Genomic DNA, 19,824 nt, shown 5'->3' on the forward strand with positions numbered 1-19,824 from the left:
ATCATTTTCAGCAACTTGTCCAATTCTCTCCCCCGGTAATTATGGCATTGTTTAATGTGTTAACAGCATGCAGTGTGCCTGTTTTTGCACTCTCATTAAGCACAGAAGCATTTCGCCATCTCTAGCCATATTTTCCAAATCCAAAACAAACAGCCGGACTCACTGGATTTCAGATAATGTTTCTCATAATTCACTTACGTAATATGGATAACTAAGATCTGTATGAGTAATATCCAACAAGAGGTTCTGAGGATTTTCAAGCCAACACGCAATTAACAAACCTCCTTTGCTGGTTTGATTGGGTGAAGAAATATCTGAAGAGATTTAAGAAATGTAGAAAATATGAACTGTTGATTTAACAGGAAATGAAGCAGGAAAATGCCCCCGCGTATGTATTCAAGTGCAACATTTTTCGACTACAGTGAGCCTAAACAGGACTGGGGAATGACCTGGCTGTTCACCAATCCTTCTAATAGCTTTTGGAGTGGTCAGTGATTTGCTGTGATGAAAAGTATGAACCTCATACAGGAGGCTCTGACTGCAGCTTCAATGAGGTTAAAACAAATGAATCTTATGATGTAAGATATGTGTGTGAGTATATTTGAATATAAACGAAAACATTATTTCAATTGATTCAATTCAAAAAAAGAGCATCTCTTACGCAGATATATTACAGAATAGAATAAAAGTTGAGTGGAAAAAAAAAGTATAGCAGAAAAAAGTGCAGAAGCAACAGGAATAGCTGCCATCTCGAGCGGCTCGTAGAGCAAAGGCCCTATAAGAATTTGGGAAAGATTCACAAGGCGTGGACTGCAACTGGAACCACAGACTCAACAGCACACACACACATATCCAGACAGTGAGCTAGAACTATGGCATCATTTGTGTCCTTGACGCTAGAAGAGTATCAGCTGCACAAAGGAGAAAAAGGGTGGCGCTCAGCTCTGCGCTCCAGAGCTCTAATTTTAGATAAATGTACTTTTGTGTTTCATCGTGAAGATCAAGGTCCCAGACACTGGAGAAAGACTGAACATGCACAGACCTGATCACACCGCTAAAGGTTATCAATATTTACGTTAATGACCATAATGTTATCTGACTGGCTCCCCTGACATGTATTACATAAAGAAACTAAAGAATATTGTATGAATTGGAATACAATAAGAGTTTATCTTTTGATTTGAATCACTAAAATAAAACAAACAAACAAAAGTGAAAACATTTCAATTATATTCTAATGGAGAGACATACTAGTGGTTGTCTGGCAAAGTGTTTTATTTTTAATGTAGTGGTTAAAAGTTGCTGCTTCTACCCTTAAAATAGCCTAATTACTACAAAATATACTTAAGAAAAGCTATTTTTCTTCATTGTAGAAGCTATTGTTAAAGCCTGGTGATGTTTAATAATGAAACATTTTAGTTGATCTACTTAATAAAGTATCATACTGGAGTAAAGAGTGTGCATGCAGCTTATTTGAAGTTTTACCTGTAGTCTGTTCCCGTCACAGGAGCGAAGGTGTAGGTCCTTTCCCCTTCGTCAATGTAGCGCTTAAATAATGACATTAATGTCAGTTCAAGAAGATTCCAAATAAACATGGATAGAACCTCAAAAATTAACCAATTACCTCATCTTGAGATTTCACCAGGGTAGATATTGTGTAGCTTCCCGTTTCCCCTTCAATCATTTTATGTCTTATCTGTATACAAAACAACAACAAAAGAAACATAACACAAAATATATAAATCATGTCGCCACATCATCATGTGGTTCCAGTTTGTGGAATCAAATTAGAAAACAAATCTGTGTCAGACCTCCACTTTGATGTCGTTCTCCAACTCCGCATCCAGGAAGTCGAGTGTTACAGGTTCATCAAACTTGGCAGTCTGTGAGAAAATGCATAAAATTACTTCTGTCAGTTTGTCAGGTGTGAAAACAAAGTAGAAGGAGAGGAGGAGGGGGAAATTCTTCAAAACATCCGTTACTAATCTGCTTCCAAAAGCAGGTTTTGACCGTTGCAGCCCTAAAGAGGGAAATGATCAGGAAGAAAATCCAAGTCATATATCTGCAACGAATTTACCTAATGGCATATTTACAAAAAGCATATTTCTCAAATGTCACGATGGAACATTTTGCCAAGCAAATAAATCCAATCCTGCAAGCAAATGATGTTTTCCCTGCGACATGTACAATTTCTTGCAAAAGTATTTATACCGCCGTTTTCACTTTTTGTCACGTGATAACCAAAATGCAATGCGTTTTACTGATATTTATAAATAGAGATAAATTGATAAAATGAGACATTTGTATACAGCCCCCTCATTCTCTGATCTATCTAAATAAAAATAAGTGTTATCAATTGCTTTCAGTAGCCACCTATTTAGTAAACAATCCATCCGAGTGCGAGTCAGTCTTTGTATAAATACAGCTGCTCTGTGAAGGCCTCAGATTTCATAGAGAATATTAATGAACAACGAGCAAAGAAAAGGCCAAGGAACACAACAGAGATGTTATAGGGAATGTCATAAGAGAAGATTTTGCTTACCAGCGGTTGAAGATTAGGGTGGAGCAACACGTATCCATTTGGATCAATAGCAAAGTAGTAGCCATTTGGACCAAACTAAAAAAATAAAACGAGAATTAGTGGGGGGGGGGGGAATATCCCTGCCTGAAGACCAAAATGAACAGAACAAGTTTGTCTGCAATAACATGACTTATGAGCTCTTACTGTGAACCGAGGCGTAAGTTTCTTGATATCTTCTAAGGAGACATCAATAGCCATAACTCCCAAGATGAGCTGGTTTTGTGACTTTTGAGAAAAAAAAAAACACAGGAAAAACAGAGAGGATGTCAGCTGCAAAGAGAAACTGTAAGGCCCTCTTATGAGTTCTGTTGCTTTTCCTGGATGAGTCAATTCCCTCTGTGGATTGTGAAGGATTTCAAGGAAATGGTTGCAATAGAAATCTGGACAGTTTCATTCCCAAAAGCTTCATGTGCTGCAGTGAGTCACTGACAAGGCATTTCCAGACTTGCTTTCAGTCGCACTGGAGGTAGGCTCCAAGTCCTTCGAGGTAGACATGTCGACTCATCTTGAAGCATTTAAGCTACCGGATCATTTCTCACTCTGATCTGCATGATTGATTTATTCTTGAATTCTGCTGTGTGACTTCCTACATTCTCTTCTTGTGGAGAGCTTTGGGGGACCTCTGCATCAACAGAGGAAACAAGCCAAAGCCACAAGAAGATAAAAAAGATCAAAGATGAAAGCAACTATTCATGTTGAATGTTTATCTCTTGATCTTTTTAACATGTAGCATATTGTTGCATCTCTGAAAGCCACAAACCTTCTTTTAATCTATGAAATCAAAGTGTGAGACAGTCAAAAGCAGACGGAACGTGTAGGTAAAGATGCCAGAACGAGACATTGTTATCAATTAATAGCACTTACAGCCATATGCAAAAAAAATAAAAAAAAAAAAAAATGCTGGGGCAATTGAAAAGTGACTTAACTAAAAATGTATTTTGTGGATACCTTTGAGCCTGTGTCAGTCTTGTTGAAGACGGGCAGTGTACCGGTGATTACAAGACCCAGCTCCTGAAAGACACAACATAACACACAGAGAACATGCTTGTAAAACCTGTGTAGAGTTATGCCCATTACAGGGGTTTGCAAATTTATTCAACCATCCCAAAATCTAATACTTAAGACTACAACCACAAATATATGGATGGTACAGTGTTTTGTTATTTTACCATTTTAAATCTATCTATTTAAATGGAAATGTGAATCCACATGCAGGTAACTTCGTTGAGATTTTGTAGAACCTTGTCGATGCAATAGCAGAAAAGTTCTTACTTTTACTGCTTACTTTGGAATCTGCCTCTACAAGTGTTGCAAACCAAATTAATTTTATTTAGATTGGTTAGAAAACATTTGAGAAAATCCATACCTTATATCTACTTGTTAGTTGGATTTATGGCTGGAAGTTTGGACAATACTAACAAATGATTATGCTTCAATCTAACCTAAACAATTTTACTGTACCTTACATCTGTTTTCCTGACATAAAGTGAATTTCTTTCTCAATGTAAACTCTACATGGACAGTGGAAAACTGCAAATCAGACTTATTTTTTCACATCACTTTACACCACGAATGATGCATTATTCTAAAGTAATTTTTCAATACTTGGAAAATTGCTTTATGGCCAAACTGATTTTAACCTCTCCATAGTTTGGTCCTTTGTTGATGATGATAGTTTATTGACTGATGCACTCAAATAAACATTGGTTATACTGGATTTGATCTCAGAGTGAAAGAGGCTGCAGGTTATTTGAGTCCATCACAGCTCACATAAGATTTCTATTTCTACAACAATGTTTCAAGAGCACATGTAATTTGCTTCAATATATTTTAAGTTTGTAATTACTGCTTCTAATTAATACAAAACCATTTACAGATATAGATGTAATAAAAATTTGCAGGAGACTACTTGCAATTTTCTTTAAAAAAAAAGATTAAATGGGTGCTTTTTTTAAAAGACATTTTTGGTGTTGAGAAAGTCGATGTAATTTCCCAAATGGACAGTCTCCGATCAAATCCAAACTTCTTTTATCAGTCTGGTTTCTTATCTGAGGTTGCTGGCAGTAAATCTTGACAGAAACATAAACAACGATAAAAGGCGACACTCGGGAATACAGTTCATCTGTCATAGTGCAAAAACAAGATAACATGACAGCAAATAACTAAACAAGACTTAAAGAGCACATGGAACAATACATGAAACAAATTATTCCAGGTTCACACGGTAAATAGCAGGAATTTTTCACCCTTGTAAATATGATGTCTCCGCTCCCCAGCAGAACTTACCAGTGCATCTAGGTAGACATTTGTCCACTGGACCTGCTTGACCTTTCGGCCTTTCTTGGACTTGCTGTCAGCTCTGACCATTGGCCGACCCAAAACGTCCAAGTACTCCTGCCAAGATGATCAGAAACTTATTTTGCAACCTGCACATGGAGAGTTCTACCACAAGGGGGCAACATAAGCATCAAATTGGAAGAGCCAGAGATGATGGATAAGAAGTAATGAGAACACAAAGTTCAATTACTGAACTGTGTTTCTATGAGTGTTTACCTGAGTGTTCAGCCGAATGGCCCCAATAGATGGAATCTCATAGTAATAACCTGAGAGAGAGAAATGGATTCATTAGACAAGATCCTTCAGAACATTGATTTTTTTTAAATTCCTACTACAGGAATCAACTTATCAGTTCTTCAAAATGTATTGGTAAACTTGCCAAAAATCAAAACAAAAAATTCTAAATATCTAGTGCAGCAAACACCCTTTATAAAAAAAAATGTAAAAATACCCTTATTTTCTGCACATCATTTCAAATTGTTAAAATAATCAACATTATTTTGGCATTCGTGTAATAAAAGTGCAAATAGTGTTTACAAGTATATGGCTTGTACTTGTATAGCGCTTCATCGACTTTAAAGCGCTTTATACTACATTTAGTCATCCATCCAATCACACACACAAACCTACACACGCACACACACAGTCACACACTGTAGCTACTACTGAAAAGTAGCCACAGGGCACTGGGTAGTAGCCATAGGGCATTTGTTCCCCAGTGATGGAACACTGAACTTCCCCATTAAAGGAAATGCAACAGAGGCAGTTTTTAATGTATCCATTTTTATTAGTTGTTAAAAGGTATTTGACACCTAATAATTACAGTGTTCCCTGGATATGTAGCCCATTTTGCTTAACCATTAGGCTAAACAACAACCAGTTCTTATTATGTCATCATTATGATCAACACATATTGATCAGGTTGGCAGGAAAGGTAAAAGAAAAACAAACTCAAAACCCACAGCTCACTTTCAGAATAAAATCAACCATTCATTTGTGTCAACCAGCTGCTTACCTGTCATAACTGCCATGTTATTACAAACACAAATATTGATTTAATTTATACTGTGATAATTTGTTCCGATGAGACAATGATTTTTTTTTGCAACATTCCAGCTGAGTTTGGAATGAAACAAAAGGATGATTATGTGGAAAAGCAGCTTTTGTATTGGGTGGTGTATAATTTAACAGCACTGGAAAAATTTTAAAAAACACAGCACCAAACCCCATTTAAAACCTCATGTTTATGCCACCAAATATTGATTTCTGAACTCTTCTTGAGTTAAAACACTGGCATTTTTGTTTCTAAATTCATATGAACTTGATTTTTTGCTTTATTATTTGGACCATTTATCATTTTCTGAAAATAAATACTAAATTATTGCTTGGATTTTTGGAGAGATGTAGACACAAATCAGTACTTTATAGAATAAGAAAACAATGTTAATTTTCCTCAATCATACACCTATAAAAAGTAAAATCAGAGAAACTGATAACTGTAAATGGTCACTTAAGGTTTTCCAGAGCTGCATATCGCACAAACCGCTAAGGAATTTCATGTTTGTTATTAAATGTGGGTGTTCACCTAATAACTACAAATCCAATTATATTTTGTACCTTTATTATTGCAGGCCATCCACTGTATTGGGCCTTTGTCGTAGCTGTGCTGGCCTACGGAGAAAGTAAAGATGCGCACCTGTAAAGGAAAGTAAGTGCAATAAGATGAAACAAAAAATGGTAGAAAGAGGAACAAATAGCAACCATGTTGAAGCTGAAAAAAGTCCTACCTCTTGCTTTGGGTTGTATTTTTTAAAGATTTCCTCTGCCCTCTCCTCTCCTCCATCAGTGAACAGCATTATAATCTTGTTGCAGTTGGCCCTTGACACATTGGTCTGGTTTACACAGAAGCAAGGACTTATAACTTTACTAAGAACAGCTGCTGGATTAATGCTTGTGAAAAGAAACAAATAGTGCATCATGAGTGCAATATCTGAAAGAACCAGCGGAGGGTGGCATATGCTCACTCACAGAATATTTAAGAGCTGTGGTGATTATCCAACTTTTTACAGACAATTCTTGAAGTTGAGTGGATATGAGCTCTTACATATTACAAAGATATACATGTACAAAAAGTATAATTAGTCTACACAAAAGCTTTTTGTGATGCAAAAATAGAGACCAAGATCAATGCTGACATTTTTAGCAACCAACCAGACTCAACCAAAAAATAAATGGACTATTTAGGGGTAAAGATAAAAACACAAACATAAAGGGATGTCACTGTGTTTATAATTACATTTAAACTCAAGTTATACAATTAGCACACAGCTGAATAGGCTTTGTATGGTGTTTTCTTTGTACCACCTTTAAATGAAATCCAGGAGGTTTCGCAGCATGTACACTGACCTGAATCAAATGAATGGGTCGTTAGCAGGCCTCTACAGAAGTTAAAGACGTCCTGATAAGGTTAAGTGAGCCATTTATTCAGCATAAGAGGTGTGGGACACTTACCCTTGAATAATTAAGTTGGCCATCTATGCCGGGGAATGCAAAGCCACATAATCGTAACATTTTATTAATTTCCATTTGTTTTTCAATAGAGTTGAACGGGTTAGAGTTCACACTGAGGGTGGAAAAAAGTTCTGAGCTGATTTATCCTGGTTTCATTTTATTTTCTCAAAAGAACCTGGCATTTTAACAAAGGTGTGCAGACTTTTCAGATTCACAGTATGTCACTAGTTTGTTCGGGTTAATATGGGCTACATAAAATAAAAACGAGAATTGTTACCATTACCTCAATATGGAATTTAAATACACTCCATACACTCTTTACCTGTGCGAGCTGTTCAAAGGCGAGTTCAAAGCCACTTGTGTAGTTGGTGATGCCCTCGGCTTTGAGTCTCTGCACCGCCTCCTTCAGGACCCGTTTGTTCCTCACATTGGCCTGCACCAGATTCTGAAAGCATGCTGCAGGCCTGGCAGTTTTGTTGAACTGGGGGGATAAGGGAAGGAGGCTTGACGGGAAGAACAGGGAAGGCACTTGCACATATTTTCTAATAAATATGTGGGTTCATTTTTGCAAACTGTTGCAGTGTTCCTTAAAAGACGTATGTTAAACTATATAGTGGAATATTTAAGTGACATTTAAAAATAAAATGCAACTGGAGACAACTGTGTTGGAGAGAGCAACACAAATTGTCACGTGCAAACAGGAAGACGAAAAGGTTGAATGTAATCAAACTTCACACACCGAAGGAAGCTAAATAAACACAAGGATGGAAACGTAGGAGAGACGGAGGGGATGAGAAAACAGTGGCACATGGAGGAAAAAAAAAAAAAAAGAGCAAAAACGAAGAGAGCTTAAGTCCAGAAAGATTATTCGTCAAGTCACAACTACACATAAAGTAACTTCACGTAGATCCTGGTGAATAGTTCACGTGGAGGAACAGATGGAAGTGAATCAATCTACACACAAACTCACACACATCATCTATAAAAGGGCAGGGCCATGGCTCATTAGTACTCAGCATCTGCTTTGGGGCTCTTTTGAACACGGATCCTAATCATCATCATGGTCCAAACGTAGCATAACAAATCATAGCATCAATAACATCCATGAGTGAGTATTTCTGCACCTACGATGATAATACCGATTCAGGAAACTGGAAAAGAATATATTTTTTATACTTTTGTTAAGAATAAATATTTTAAAACATTCCTCCTCTTTTCTCTACCCCCCACCCTCACATAAAATGGCATTAAATACATATTTTTTAATTACACAGCTTTGCAGTTAGAATGTGTCAAAATGAAAAAACTTTCAAGAATATTAACTGTTCAAGGCTTCGTATTTCCTTTGAGTAGAAGGCTTTATTATTTGCAAATCTTGCCTTCTAATGATAACCAATTATTATTACTACAATAATTACCATAATTACTAATTAATTATCAATTGATAATTATGGTTCTGGTATTCAAATCTATTCAGCTTTTTAAAATAATTTTACTGTGAAGGCTGACTGAAATGAGATATATATTTGACATTGCAGAACAAGATAAAAATAGGGTTTGTTTTCTAACGTGCGACCCAGTGTGGGGGGGATGCTCAGCTCAGTCATAGAAACAGAAATCAGACCTCAGAGCAAACCAAAGTCTATAAAGCATTATGTCATAAACCATTCCACTGAACCTCCACAAAACAAATGCACACCAGTGCACCTAATAAGGGAAGTGAAACAAAATGTTATTTATGGCTAATTTGGAAAGCAAAGTAATTTATGTTCCCAGCCATGAGGAGAGACTGCAGGGAGGACAAAGTAGAAGCAATTAGGATAAAGGAGATGCTGGACAGAGGAACGTCAGACCCAAGTATGAAACGCATTCTGAGCCAAGAAACTGGAGGGATGCATTAAGCTGAGAAGCTGCATGCTTTCACAAAATAATAGAAGATAAGAGTTTGACTCGTGACCCAGAAACTGATTACACTCTAATGGAACATCTTAAGCTCAAAAATATCCTTAATTTTTCCCAGATGTTTTCTGCTAAGATCCAGTTTGATGAAATGGCTACATTGTCTTATCCGAATCCACTTTAAATAGTTGAATGTATTTAAGCAATTCCTTATTAATTTAGATTTTTTTGATTTGGTATCTTATGGACATTTAAACAAGGAAAGGTCTGATAGTTACAAAAGTATCTCTGATTAGTTTGTGGTATTTTTAGAAAGTGGACGATGATACCAATTTATCAATAATTAGAATCAAAAATTTTACCTCAAACCACTTCTATGTACACTACTAAATGAATTATTTTATGAAAAGCTTTTATACTTGTGTGGAAAAGCTCTTAGAAACTAAAGCCACAGACACAGTATTATATCACTTTTTATACTAACCCATATTAGCAACAGTAATGGGAGCCCATGTTTCACACACTCTGTGGATTTCAGTAGTAATCCCATTCGGTACGATTGCCTCCAATTCATCTCGGCAATGCCCTGTAAACATTCTGACCTGGAGGAAAGACTCACCCTCTGAACTGTTATTTTTCTTTGTGAAGGTAATATAGCTCAGGTCCAGAAATGCTTTAAACTGGCAGTCACTGGAGCTGTAAACTGTGATGGATGAAGGCTTCCTCCACCCTAATGCCAGGAAACCTTTGGTACTCGAGTTTTCTATCAAATCTCATTTGGCAAAGAAGACATTTTCTATTTCATCCCACAGGGTTAGAAATGTGGCATAAGAATGCAGCAAAGATTTATTTCTCGAAGGTTTCATGTTGCATCTCATGGCTCGAACTTGAGAATTCATTTTCAAACATACTTGGGTGTCCTTGCTCTGTCTGATAAAATGCATAATTTATGGAAATAAATTAGTTCTTCTGCGTTTCCCTTTTCAGCACCGTTAAGCATTTTAATAATCATAGAATAATCAAAGAAAAAAAATCCAATGAAAACATGTAAAAAAACAAACAAAAAAAAAATCCCTTTTATTAGGTAATGAATTAACCTGATACCCATATTTTTAGAAAGTCACACCCAACCCTGGTTGATGCCACACCTGTATATATATACCATCAGCATATTTAAACAGAACCCGGCTGACAACATAAAGTAGGCCATAAGAAAATGCTCCAACGTGGCATTTTGGCTGAATTAACACAATTTTGCAAAGATGATTGCTGGAGAGAGACATCAAGACTCATTACCAGATTTTGATGAAAGCTGTTGCAGCCAAGAATCACAAAATTAGCTTCTAGTTGGAAACTGCTTTCTTTACAAGGGGGAGGTTAATTTGGATGGCTTTCTTCTCTGAACAATTGAAATAATAATAATAAAAGAAATTACTTTTGAAATTTAAATTACTTTGATGAACTAAAAGATGTTAATGACACAAAAAAGGAGATAAAATTTGTAAGAATGTAAATACTTTCTCATCGGACTGCATCACGATTATCCATTAAATCAGTGAGTTGAATAAAGCTGCTTAAGCAATTATTTCCAATCTTGACTCCAGCACATGTAGAACAAAAGTAAATACTCACAGACACCACGTTTACGAAGTCATCATCGGAGAGGGTCTCCAGCATCCAGCTGACTGAGGTTTTGATGAGTTTCAGGGTGAGGCCCGATACGCTTCCACTCCTGAAGTACCAAAAATGGGTCTTAGAATTACTCCACCATCGCAGTCGATGACTGAATCACAGACATTGTCATTGTAATTTTATTACTAAAGCAACAAGTAACCCAAAAGTGTCGACCGTCATTGTAAAGATTTGATAAAAAGTATTTGCATGTATAACTTTTAGATTGCTATGTCTTTTCTTCATACAAAAAAAAAAAGTAAAAGAGGGAATTTTTGTACAGTAATGTAGAGTCAGAGAAATGATTAAAATTGTATCAACTGGAACAGTGAAATACAATTCTAGATAACGGCCTTATATTTCTCATGCATCCACATACCATGAGAGGATTATGAAGGATTTAATTTTCTAGTTCAGAGTACCTATTGGAGAACCAGAGCAGTTTGGTTTTTGAACACGTCTATTTCCAGGGACATTAATAAATAAATGGTGATGTGTAAGAATACAGAACCAACACATTATTACATAGCAAGAAAAGATGCCTCCGAGATTAATGCTGCTAGCGTAACAGTTAGCAAGAATTCATCTTCCCAGTGCACAGAAATTGGTATTTTACATTTGGAGTTTAACATGGGGAGAGAAGTTCAGGCTTTCACCTCAACTGAGAGGAGCCAGTTGAGGTGGCTCCTCTCAGGTATCTTCCTGGATGTCTTCCTGGCCACGTCCCCCCAGGAAATGTCCCAGAGGAACCCAGGACATGCTGGAGGGACTATGTTTGTCTGTTGGTCTGGAAACGCTCGGAGAACTGCCTTAAGTGGCTGAAGAGAGGGAAGTCTGGGCCACTGCTTCAGCTGCTGTCTAAGCGACCCAAACTCAAACTAAGTGGAAGATAATGGATGGATGCTCCTCATACATGCTTGTCTATTGTCTTCCCCTAGCAGAAATTTTGTTTAGCTAAACTGGGTTGCAGCAAAATTAACTTAGCCAAAAGAGTTAGACCGCCCTGAATTTAGTCCATCATAAAGAAATTTACAAGTCAAATCCTCTATTCCTCGTTTCTCAATTAGAAATTAAGTCCTAAATGACTAAGTCAGTCAGGTTTCTACACAAACAAATACATATTTTGTTAACTGAAAAAAAGTGATTGATAATGATTTCAAAATGTGAACATAATCATAATATGTCAAAAATTAAATCTTAAATGTTCACTCTTTCAAAATTAATTCTTGAAAGTGTGTTTTCCTCAAACATGACAAAATTTGTGCAGGAATCTCTTGATGTGAAAGAACTATTGTCATATCTGGTCAAGCTCCAGGAGTCCCTTATGGACCTCGCAGTTATTCTAAACTTAAAGTTTTCCAGTCTTAAATCATTGTGGGGAACAACTGGGCTGCAAATAATAAGGTTGGCCAGTGCACTGACTGCTTTTTGTTAGTGAGTGTCACACATGAGCGCAGCCCGGCAGCGCCCAGCGGGATGAGGCCAGGCTCAGAGTTAGCATCAGGACCTCCTGGCGTGCAAAAGCAAATCCAATCTGACTGTAATGTATGAATCATAAGGATGTCACTCACGCATCCACTAGGATCAGCATGTCCTTGGGTGACGCCGCCCCCTGAATGTACCTGGTGAGTAATACCAGAAACACACAGACAGATTGTACATATGGAGCACACGTACACACAGAAAACATTGAAATACTTCTTCTTAGAGAAGTAAAGCTTCACCGAAACCCACAGCTGCAATGCACACTACCAGAAAAACAGTTGCTGAATTTTAAAGTCACCTGCTTTCTTAACTAACTAATGTTTGAACAAATTAACATGAGACTCAACCAACTCACCAAGGTCGCCTGCGTACGTCATACAGGTCAATCTTGTCAGGTGAGCTTCTCTTGTCGTTCCAGGGGGAAGCTGCATGCAGGCACAGCAATGTTTTTACATCACAGTCAAGTTCTCCAGACTCAACCAAAGAAACTGCATTTGTCAACATGCATAAACTAAACTAAACATAAATACACACAATATGTAGTATTATTTTACTCTCTTTGAAACAGGCACAATTTCTTCCATGTTTCTTGCATTGGACAGAAAAATGTCAAGTATCAGAGATACAAGAATATATTTGCATCAAGCCTAAGCCATTTTTGAAGCAAGATGAGAGTCTTGTGACCTGACTGAAATGGTAGAATTATCTGTCACAAAATCCTGCAGCAGCCTGCTAATGACATTTATTCACATCAGGTGTGCTCAGCATTTAAAACATGCAGGACTCTGGCTCTCAAAGACCGGAAACATGCATGTCCTAAACAGATCTCTGTATGCCAAACACAAACTGTGTCGTTGAAACATAAGCGAGGGCACAAAGCATTTTTAATAAAGTAAAAACCAGACTTTTCGATTCAGTCTGTTGTATGTAATTTTTTGTTTGCTACAAGACATTGTGGGGATTGCCAATAAAAATTCCAGATTTTAAGATTTCAAACTGACCAACTGCATTAACCAAAATGTCATGTCACTGATGTACAACTTTTACAAGCAGTCTTTCATTTACTCGTCAATTAAGTTCAAAACTGCCATTTTCAAACTTGGTTCTGTGTTTAGTAGTTTTGAAGCAAAACCTAGCTGATTCAGATTTCTCAAGAAACAGCATTCAAAATATTTTTTCTTGTCTTCCTGTTGTGAGTGGTTATTGATTATTTGTATTAGAAGTAGCCCATTGTTAATGAAATTCTGTTTATGTCGAGATTCATCAACCTGGAGTAATGGAGGTTCACCTGGGTAATACCGAGCCAGTCCAGTAGCGGAGCCAAAAACCTGCCAGAGCAGTGAGGGATCATCATCTTTGTTTTGTCGGAAGACATCCTCCAACTCATCTGTCCAGTTCAGCTCATTCAAAATGATGGTGGCTGGAGGAAGAAAACAGATTAAATAAATCACCTTTAGGGAAGAATTAAATTAGTGTGTTTAGATTTCTTTGGGGGAAAAAATCCTTTAAATAAGACCTCTAAAAATAATAAAACAGGAGGAATGATTTGATACCCACATAATATATGTGTATATATATAGACAAATTGTGCAGTTGTACATTACTGATGGTGACTGCTGGGAGAAGAGAACCATCTCACAGCTATTCAAACTGACATAAGTCTCCTAAGATGATATATATATTTAAACTGCTCTAAAAACATCAACTTCTGCAACAGCAGAAAGTGGCCAAAACATGAGATTCAGAATAATTACACTGACATTTCTGGAAGTAGATAAGATCTACTGAGTACTGCATAGCCAGAAGCACACTGTGCTTTTCTGCTTTTCCCCAACCATTATCACTGTAAACTTAGTTTAGTAAAAACCAGCCCTGACAAATCAAGCTCAATGGGAGAAATCCCAGACGAAGCACTCAACCTAGATAAAAATCAGAAAAGGCAATGATCAGGCTATTGTAAAGGAAGGAAGAGCAGACTGAAAGTTAAAATGAGGTTTTGCAAGACTTGTTTAAGTATCTTGAGAGGGGTCTTATGTTAGTCAAAGTACAATTTGAATTAGATATAAAATATATGTTTTTTGCAACAGGGTACTCCAACACAAAAAAATGTCAGGGACTGTGATGTGGATCAACTAATTTCATGTTAAAAGATGATTTACCAGAAAAAAGCTTCAAGAAAAAATACAAATATTGAGAAAAATCTATTAAAACCCTTAGCAATTGAGCAGCACTTTTTATTTTGTTCAATTATCAGCTAAATGTCTAAATACAGTAGGATATTTGGGAGCATGGTGCATTTTAATCAAATCAGTTCATCAGCCATTTTTTCATTTAATGGAAAACAAAGCAAATGTGAAAAATTCTTAAAACAAAATAGAACAAAACAAATTTGACAATTCAATTGTATGCTATATAATTTTAGCAAAAGTTAAGGATTTCACCAGCTGAAAGCAGAAAGTCATGTCGCACTCTCATGGAGTGTTCCTGATGGTGAAAGTTTAAAAATAATCATCTTGAGTTTGTGAGGGTGCGAGGATGTTCAGCGCTCCATTCCTGCTCCCCAGTTTTACAACATAATCAGGTTTCCACTGCTACTGATATGTGCTACTGTCATGCTTTGGCTGAAAATGGTATCTGCTGGGCCCCCTATCCAAATCCCAATCATCCCATCAGAGATCTGCACTCTGGATCTTGCAAAGTTAAAGTGCTGCATGATGGGATTGTGAAGGCAATCCTATCACCTCACTTTCTCTGTGTTCTGCTCTCCTGCTCTCCAAGCTTTTTTGGATTCTATCGGATTAGTTCTGCTGGTATAAGTGACACCACTAACTAGATGCGTCTGACCAAAAAAACAAAAAAAGCCCCAAAAATGCCCAGAAAAATCTGAGAATGAAAAACAAAAGAAATGAATGTTTATAATGGTTCCCAACTCTCGTGTGTCACAAACACATGAGAGTAATAGAGCAGGTTAACATGCAGAGCTGAGCCTTTAACTACTATGTTGTGGGGATCTAATCCCAGCTGAATGATGGAACAAATCACAGTTTCGGTGTAAACACATCCATCTGTGAAGTGACGTGCCTGTTGCTTGCTCGAGGTCACTGCGGCGAGAGGAAGAGAGGTGTCACCACACCAATGTAAGCACCGGTCGGCTCTATTTGTCAGCCGTGCCATCATTTCCCGAGGGACTTCAGAGGGTAACACGTGCGGTTTTGAGTGTTTGCATACTCAGAGCGACAAGTGTGGATCAATGTCTCTCAGAAAATATGGCTCAGAGTAAAAGGTTTTTTTTTCCTTCTAGACGAGAAAAATGTCTCTTCGCTTGGGTGAGATGGGAGAAAAGAAAATAAGGCAACGTTGGTAAAAAACAATGAAATGAAGCTGAAAAACAACTAACATAAAGGAGATGTAATCCAAATATTGATGTTTGTTAGGAATATGCATTTGTAGAAACAAATGCAAACAAATTTGCTCCTACCAACTGTCACCATGTTGCTGAGGTAGAGGGAGTGCAAAGCAACTCTCAGGGTTTTCATTAAAATGAACAGAAGAATTGACTTAAAAAAAGATTGAATTCATCAGTCAAGAAGACACGGGAACATGTTTAGAGAAAAACATGATTCCAGCAGGGAATTAGAAGACGTTGGGAGTGGGAAGTGAAACTGCGAGGGAACTCTGCTCTGTGCCATGCAGTTGCCTCTGCTGTTCCCTTCCATCAGCTAACTGGTAGTTGACTCTGCTGGTGCACTTGAACATAATAACACAGTTGAAGAAGAGGCGGTGAAAACCTGTAATCACTGAATCAGAAAGGATCTTCTATTCAAAGATACTTTACTACTTTGCAACTTCTGAGGCTGAGAAATTAAGCTAACATGGAAAACGACCAAAGTACTTACGGCTGCCTCAACATCTTACTTGATGACCTGTGATGCCTAATCTCAATGCAAATATTTTACAAATGTTCTTGTTTGTAGCGATTATTCTAGTTGGACAGAATGTTTTGCTTTATTTCAGTGTTTGAGTTGCACCTAGAAAATAAGCAAATTTGGTTTTTCAACTCACGTTAACATCATAGCCATGAACGTCCACGTATTCCATTGGACTTTTGTGTAACAATCACCACAAGTACTAGCAAGAAAAACAAATACAAAAAGCATGAACTTGGAGTCTGCTTGAGGTCACAAAATAGATAAGGACAGACCTTGACTGTCTCCTTATTTTCTTGATTTATAGAAGAGGTGAAATCAGATTAGGAGACAACTGTCTGGGAGCCTCCTCGCATCCAAATGGGACCCCCACTTAGCTGATTAGAACATCACGGGCAGGCATCCAACTCCTCACAAGGGACACAAGTTATAGATGTAATGACAGTAAGACAAGGATGGGGAAGGAAGGATAGAAAGACGGAGATGGATTTAAGTGCACCTCAGAGTTTGGCTGCAAGCTTTATAAATGAAATAGGATGTGTATAAAGTGGCACAAGGGTGCAAGTAGAAAAGAAAATCCATTTGTAAGTTGTGAGCTTTGCCAAAAGGACTTTGGCAATAACACAATCGCATACACACACACACAGTCACAGTATCTCAGCGCATCACAGTGTGTGCATGTCTGGGGCTGACAGGTGTCACACAGCGTAGATGCAAACGGGCATCAGACGAGCCTCGGATCTCCTGCCAAGGCCACAACGCTCCCCTTTCATCTCCTCTCATCGCATCCACACTGCTCTGCCTAATGAGCGAGAAGACATGCATATGCAGCTACGAGATCCCTATACGGCACAATATGTGCACGTGACGTGACATACACACACGCACGCGCTCGTGCAAACTCTCACACCTCAAGTGTTTCCAGCTCTCCCTCGATCACAATCATGCATGCGGACAGGCTGATTCATCCGTGGTTTGAGTGTGCGAACACAAACACTAGATAAATCCCAGTCTGACCACCCACACTGGATCAGCACAGAGAATGGATTCCAATCATGTGGGAGAGAAAGACAGTAGCAGATTTGTCACCAGGAAGCAAAATTTATTATGCCTAATGAAATGGAGCTAAGGTTAAGGGAAACCAATATGAGATCAACTCTTTTGGCTCTGCAGAAATTCTTCTCTTACATAAGAGCAGTCGATTATACAGCTCCTACAGCATCATAAACAGCAAAAGGGACGCCAGCCTCGTCTAGACCGAGTCCCATAATCAAGTTACAACCGACTCTCCTCACGCCAGAGAGGCGCATCTGGGCGTGTCCAAAGATGCCCATTACAATGGCAACTCTGAATGTACTGGCCAGCCGGTGAGGCAGCAGAGTGGGAGCTGGTCGTCATTTCAAGATTTCAAGACCTCAGAGTTGCTATACCCAGAACGACTTTACAACTGGGCTAACGAGAACTTCGTCCAAGTCTGGGCTGTGAGCGGGCAAAGAGCAAATCCCTGACACAGTTGTTCACATTGCAGGTGGACAACTTAGAATCAGAGGTTTTCATCTGCTGCAGAGAAATAGATCAACGTAATCCAAACTTCAGTAAAGAGAAACTTTGTCAAAGTAGAGATTCTAAAAAGAAAAAGAAAAAGAGTTTTTGCACTGTGGAAGTTTCTTACTCTGTTTACATGCAAGCTGGCTCTACACTGAAGGAGATAGAAAAGAAGCAGATAAATTAAAAACAGAAAACAGTCAAGGTCATCAGATCTTTCATGATTGTTCTGCAACCATTTTTGTGAGAAGTGCCTGTAATGAGTTCAGTTTTTCAGCACCTACGTTGCCAACACATCTTTTAAACACAATAGCAAAAGTGTTTTCTCTCTGTCCTAACTACACTGAAGTTCATGATTCCAGCATGTCCAAAATGCTGAAAAGATATGGCTAAATTTGCAAGCTACAACTGTATATTTTGGGTACATTTCATCTACTTTTTTTCCTTTACTTGATATGCAAGTATACTTATTATGGTGGTTTAATGAATTCTTTAATCTTCTTCAAAGTGATTCCTTTTTGATTTTGTCACATGCATCTTCTAGATGCTGATAAAACAGAAGAGAATAGATAAAAGTCTGAATGTCCTTGGAGGTTTAGAAACCCTTAGGAAAGAAAATTATGCAACTTGGGTGGGTATGTAAACTCTAAGTGGATGTTACTTGAAATCTTGCAGTCTGCAATCTATTTTTATATTTATTATGGCCAGCAAAAGGAGGCTAAAAAGTGAAGGCCTCCAATTACATCCCTACAGTTATCAGAAACATGCCAACTTTCCAATCTTGGAAATATCTTCCCATTGTTCAACACTGAAAATTTACTGACCATAAATTTATTGAGCTCTAAGGGGAATTAATAAACTGGCCTTTTCTACAGATGAGAAACTAAAAGTATACCCCAAGCCGAGCTGCCAGTAGTCCACTCACTATTAGAAAATAAATAAATAAATAAAAAAAGATAACTGAATCATACTGAGCATAACGCACTATTGAATCTCCTGAACCCAACCCCAAGCCTCTTCATCATTATAACTGCAGCTTGTAAAAATAACCGAGTGCATTTGGCAATGACAAAATGTCTGCACAGTCAGAGGCCTCAGAGGCCCGTCACTGCACATTTATAGTCCGCCTTATTGGGAGTGACTCGCTGTATAAGGACACAAAAGTCATGTGATGTAGTCTGTTGCACTTAGAAGGCCTACTGTTAAGACTAAAACCGATATTGAACATTCGGCTGATGGTAATAAACACAAACTAAAGCAATATCATTAAGCTGTGTGCCTCAGTATAAATCGGCCTATTTCCCTCCTCTGAAATTTGCCTGTTTTTCTTTCAAATCTAATATATAAACATAAGCTGGTCTCATAGGAATATGTCTGTGTTGGCTGTTATGTTGCGGCTGTGGATTTGCCTTCTTGTTGCCAAATCAACAGCAAGTGTGTGTGTATGTGCATCCAAAAGAAAGACATAGCGTGTGTCAGTGTGAAGACTTGCCTCCATTTCAAATGTTCTTAGTTTGTATGCTGCCCTGGAATAACTGCCTAAAAACCACAAAGATAGAGTTGTCAATTCTAGACCAGTTTGATCAGCTTAATGGGAAAATCTACTTTATTGTAATGAAATTCTATAAAGTTGTTGCTGCTAATGAATTCCTAAACATTTTTAAAAAGCTGTTGCATCACCTTAAAGGTTCATTCTGGCTGACTTGGAATCGACCAATTAAAACGATTTTATGAGTTTATGCAGTATATGACTAACCACCTCAGGATGCATCTCCTTTTCCAACAAGTATGACATTTTCTATTACCCATAACATCACATAAAAATGCTTAAATGTTTTAATTTTAGCTTTTGAATTAAATGTTTGTTCG

At 37.7% G+C, this 19,824-nt stretch overlaps 1 protein-coding gene across 1 annotated transcript in view; it reads right to left on the minus strand.

The window, feature by feature from the left end:
• Window positions 1-19,824, minus strand: part of LOC129375519 (voltage-dependent calcium channel subunit alpha-2/delta-1-like) — a 70,637-nt gene that overhangs the window by 22,402 nt on the left and 28,411 nt on the right. Inside the window, exons 7-21 of the mRNA XM_055054655.1 lie at window positions 13,773-13,904; window positions 12,840-12,909; window positions 12,571-12,621; window positions 10,961-11,060; window positions 7,752-7,910; window positions 6,706-6,810; window positions 6,536-6,614; window positions 5,135-5,184; window positions 4,868-4,975; window positions 3,530-3,592; window positions 2,726-2,806; window positions 2,543-2,617; window positions 1,812-1,883; window positions 1,625-1,696; window positions 1,486-1,547 (exon numbers count right to left, since the gene is read on the minus strand). Of these exons, the coding sequence (XP_054910630.1) occupies window positions 1,486-1,547; window positions 1,625-1,696; window positions 1,812-1,883; window positions 2,543-2,617; window positions 2,726-2,806; window positions 3,530-3,592; window positions 4,868-4,975; window positions 5,135-5,184; window positions 6,536-6,614; window positions 6,706-6,810; window positions 7,752-7,910; window positions 10,961-11,060; window positions 12,571-12,621; window positions 12,840-12,909; window positions 13,773-13,904 (1,279 nt within the window). The remainder of the gene's footprint in view (window positions 1-1,485; window positions 1,548-1,624; window positions 1,697-1,811; window positions 1,884-2,542; window positions 2,618-2,725; window positions 2,807-3,529; window positions 3,593-4,867; window positions 4,976-5,134; window positions 5,185-6,535; window positions 6,615-6,705; window positions 6,811-7,751; window positions 7,911-10,960; window positions 11,061-12,570; window positions 12,622-12,839; window positions 12,910-13,772; window positions 13,905-19,824) is intronic.

The sequence above is a fragment of the Poeciliopsis prolifica genome, unplaced genomic scaffold (genome assembly GCF_027474105.1).
Source record: "Poeciliopsis prolifica strain line A6 unplaced genomic scaffold, Auburn_PproV2 SCAFFOLD040, whole genome shotgun sequence".
NCBI classification, from domain to species: domain Eukaryota; kingdom Metazoa; phylum Chordata; class Actinopteri; order Cyprinodontiformes; family Poeciliidae; genus Poeciliopsis; species Poeciliopsis prolifica.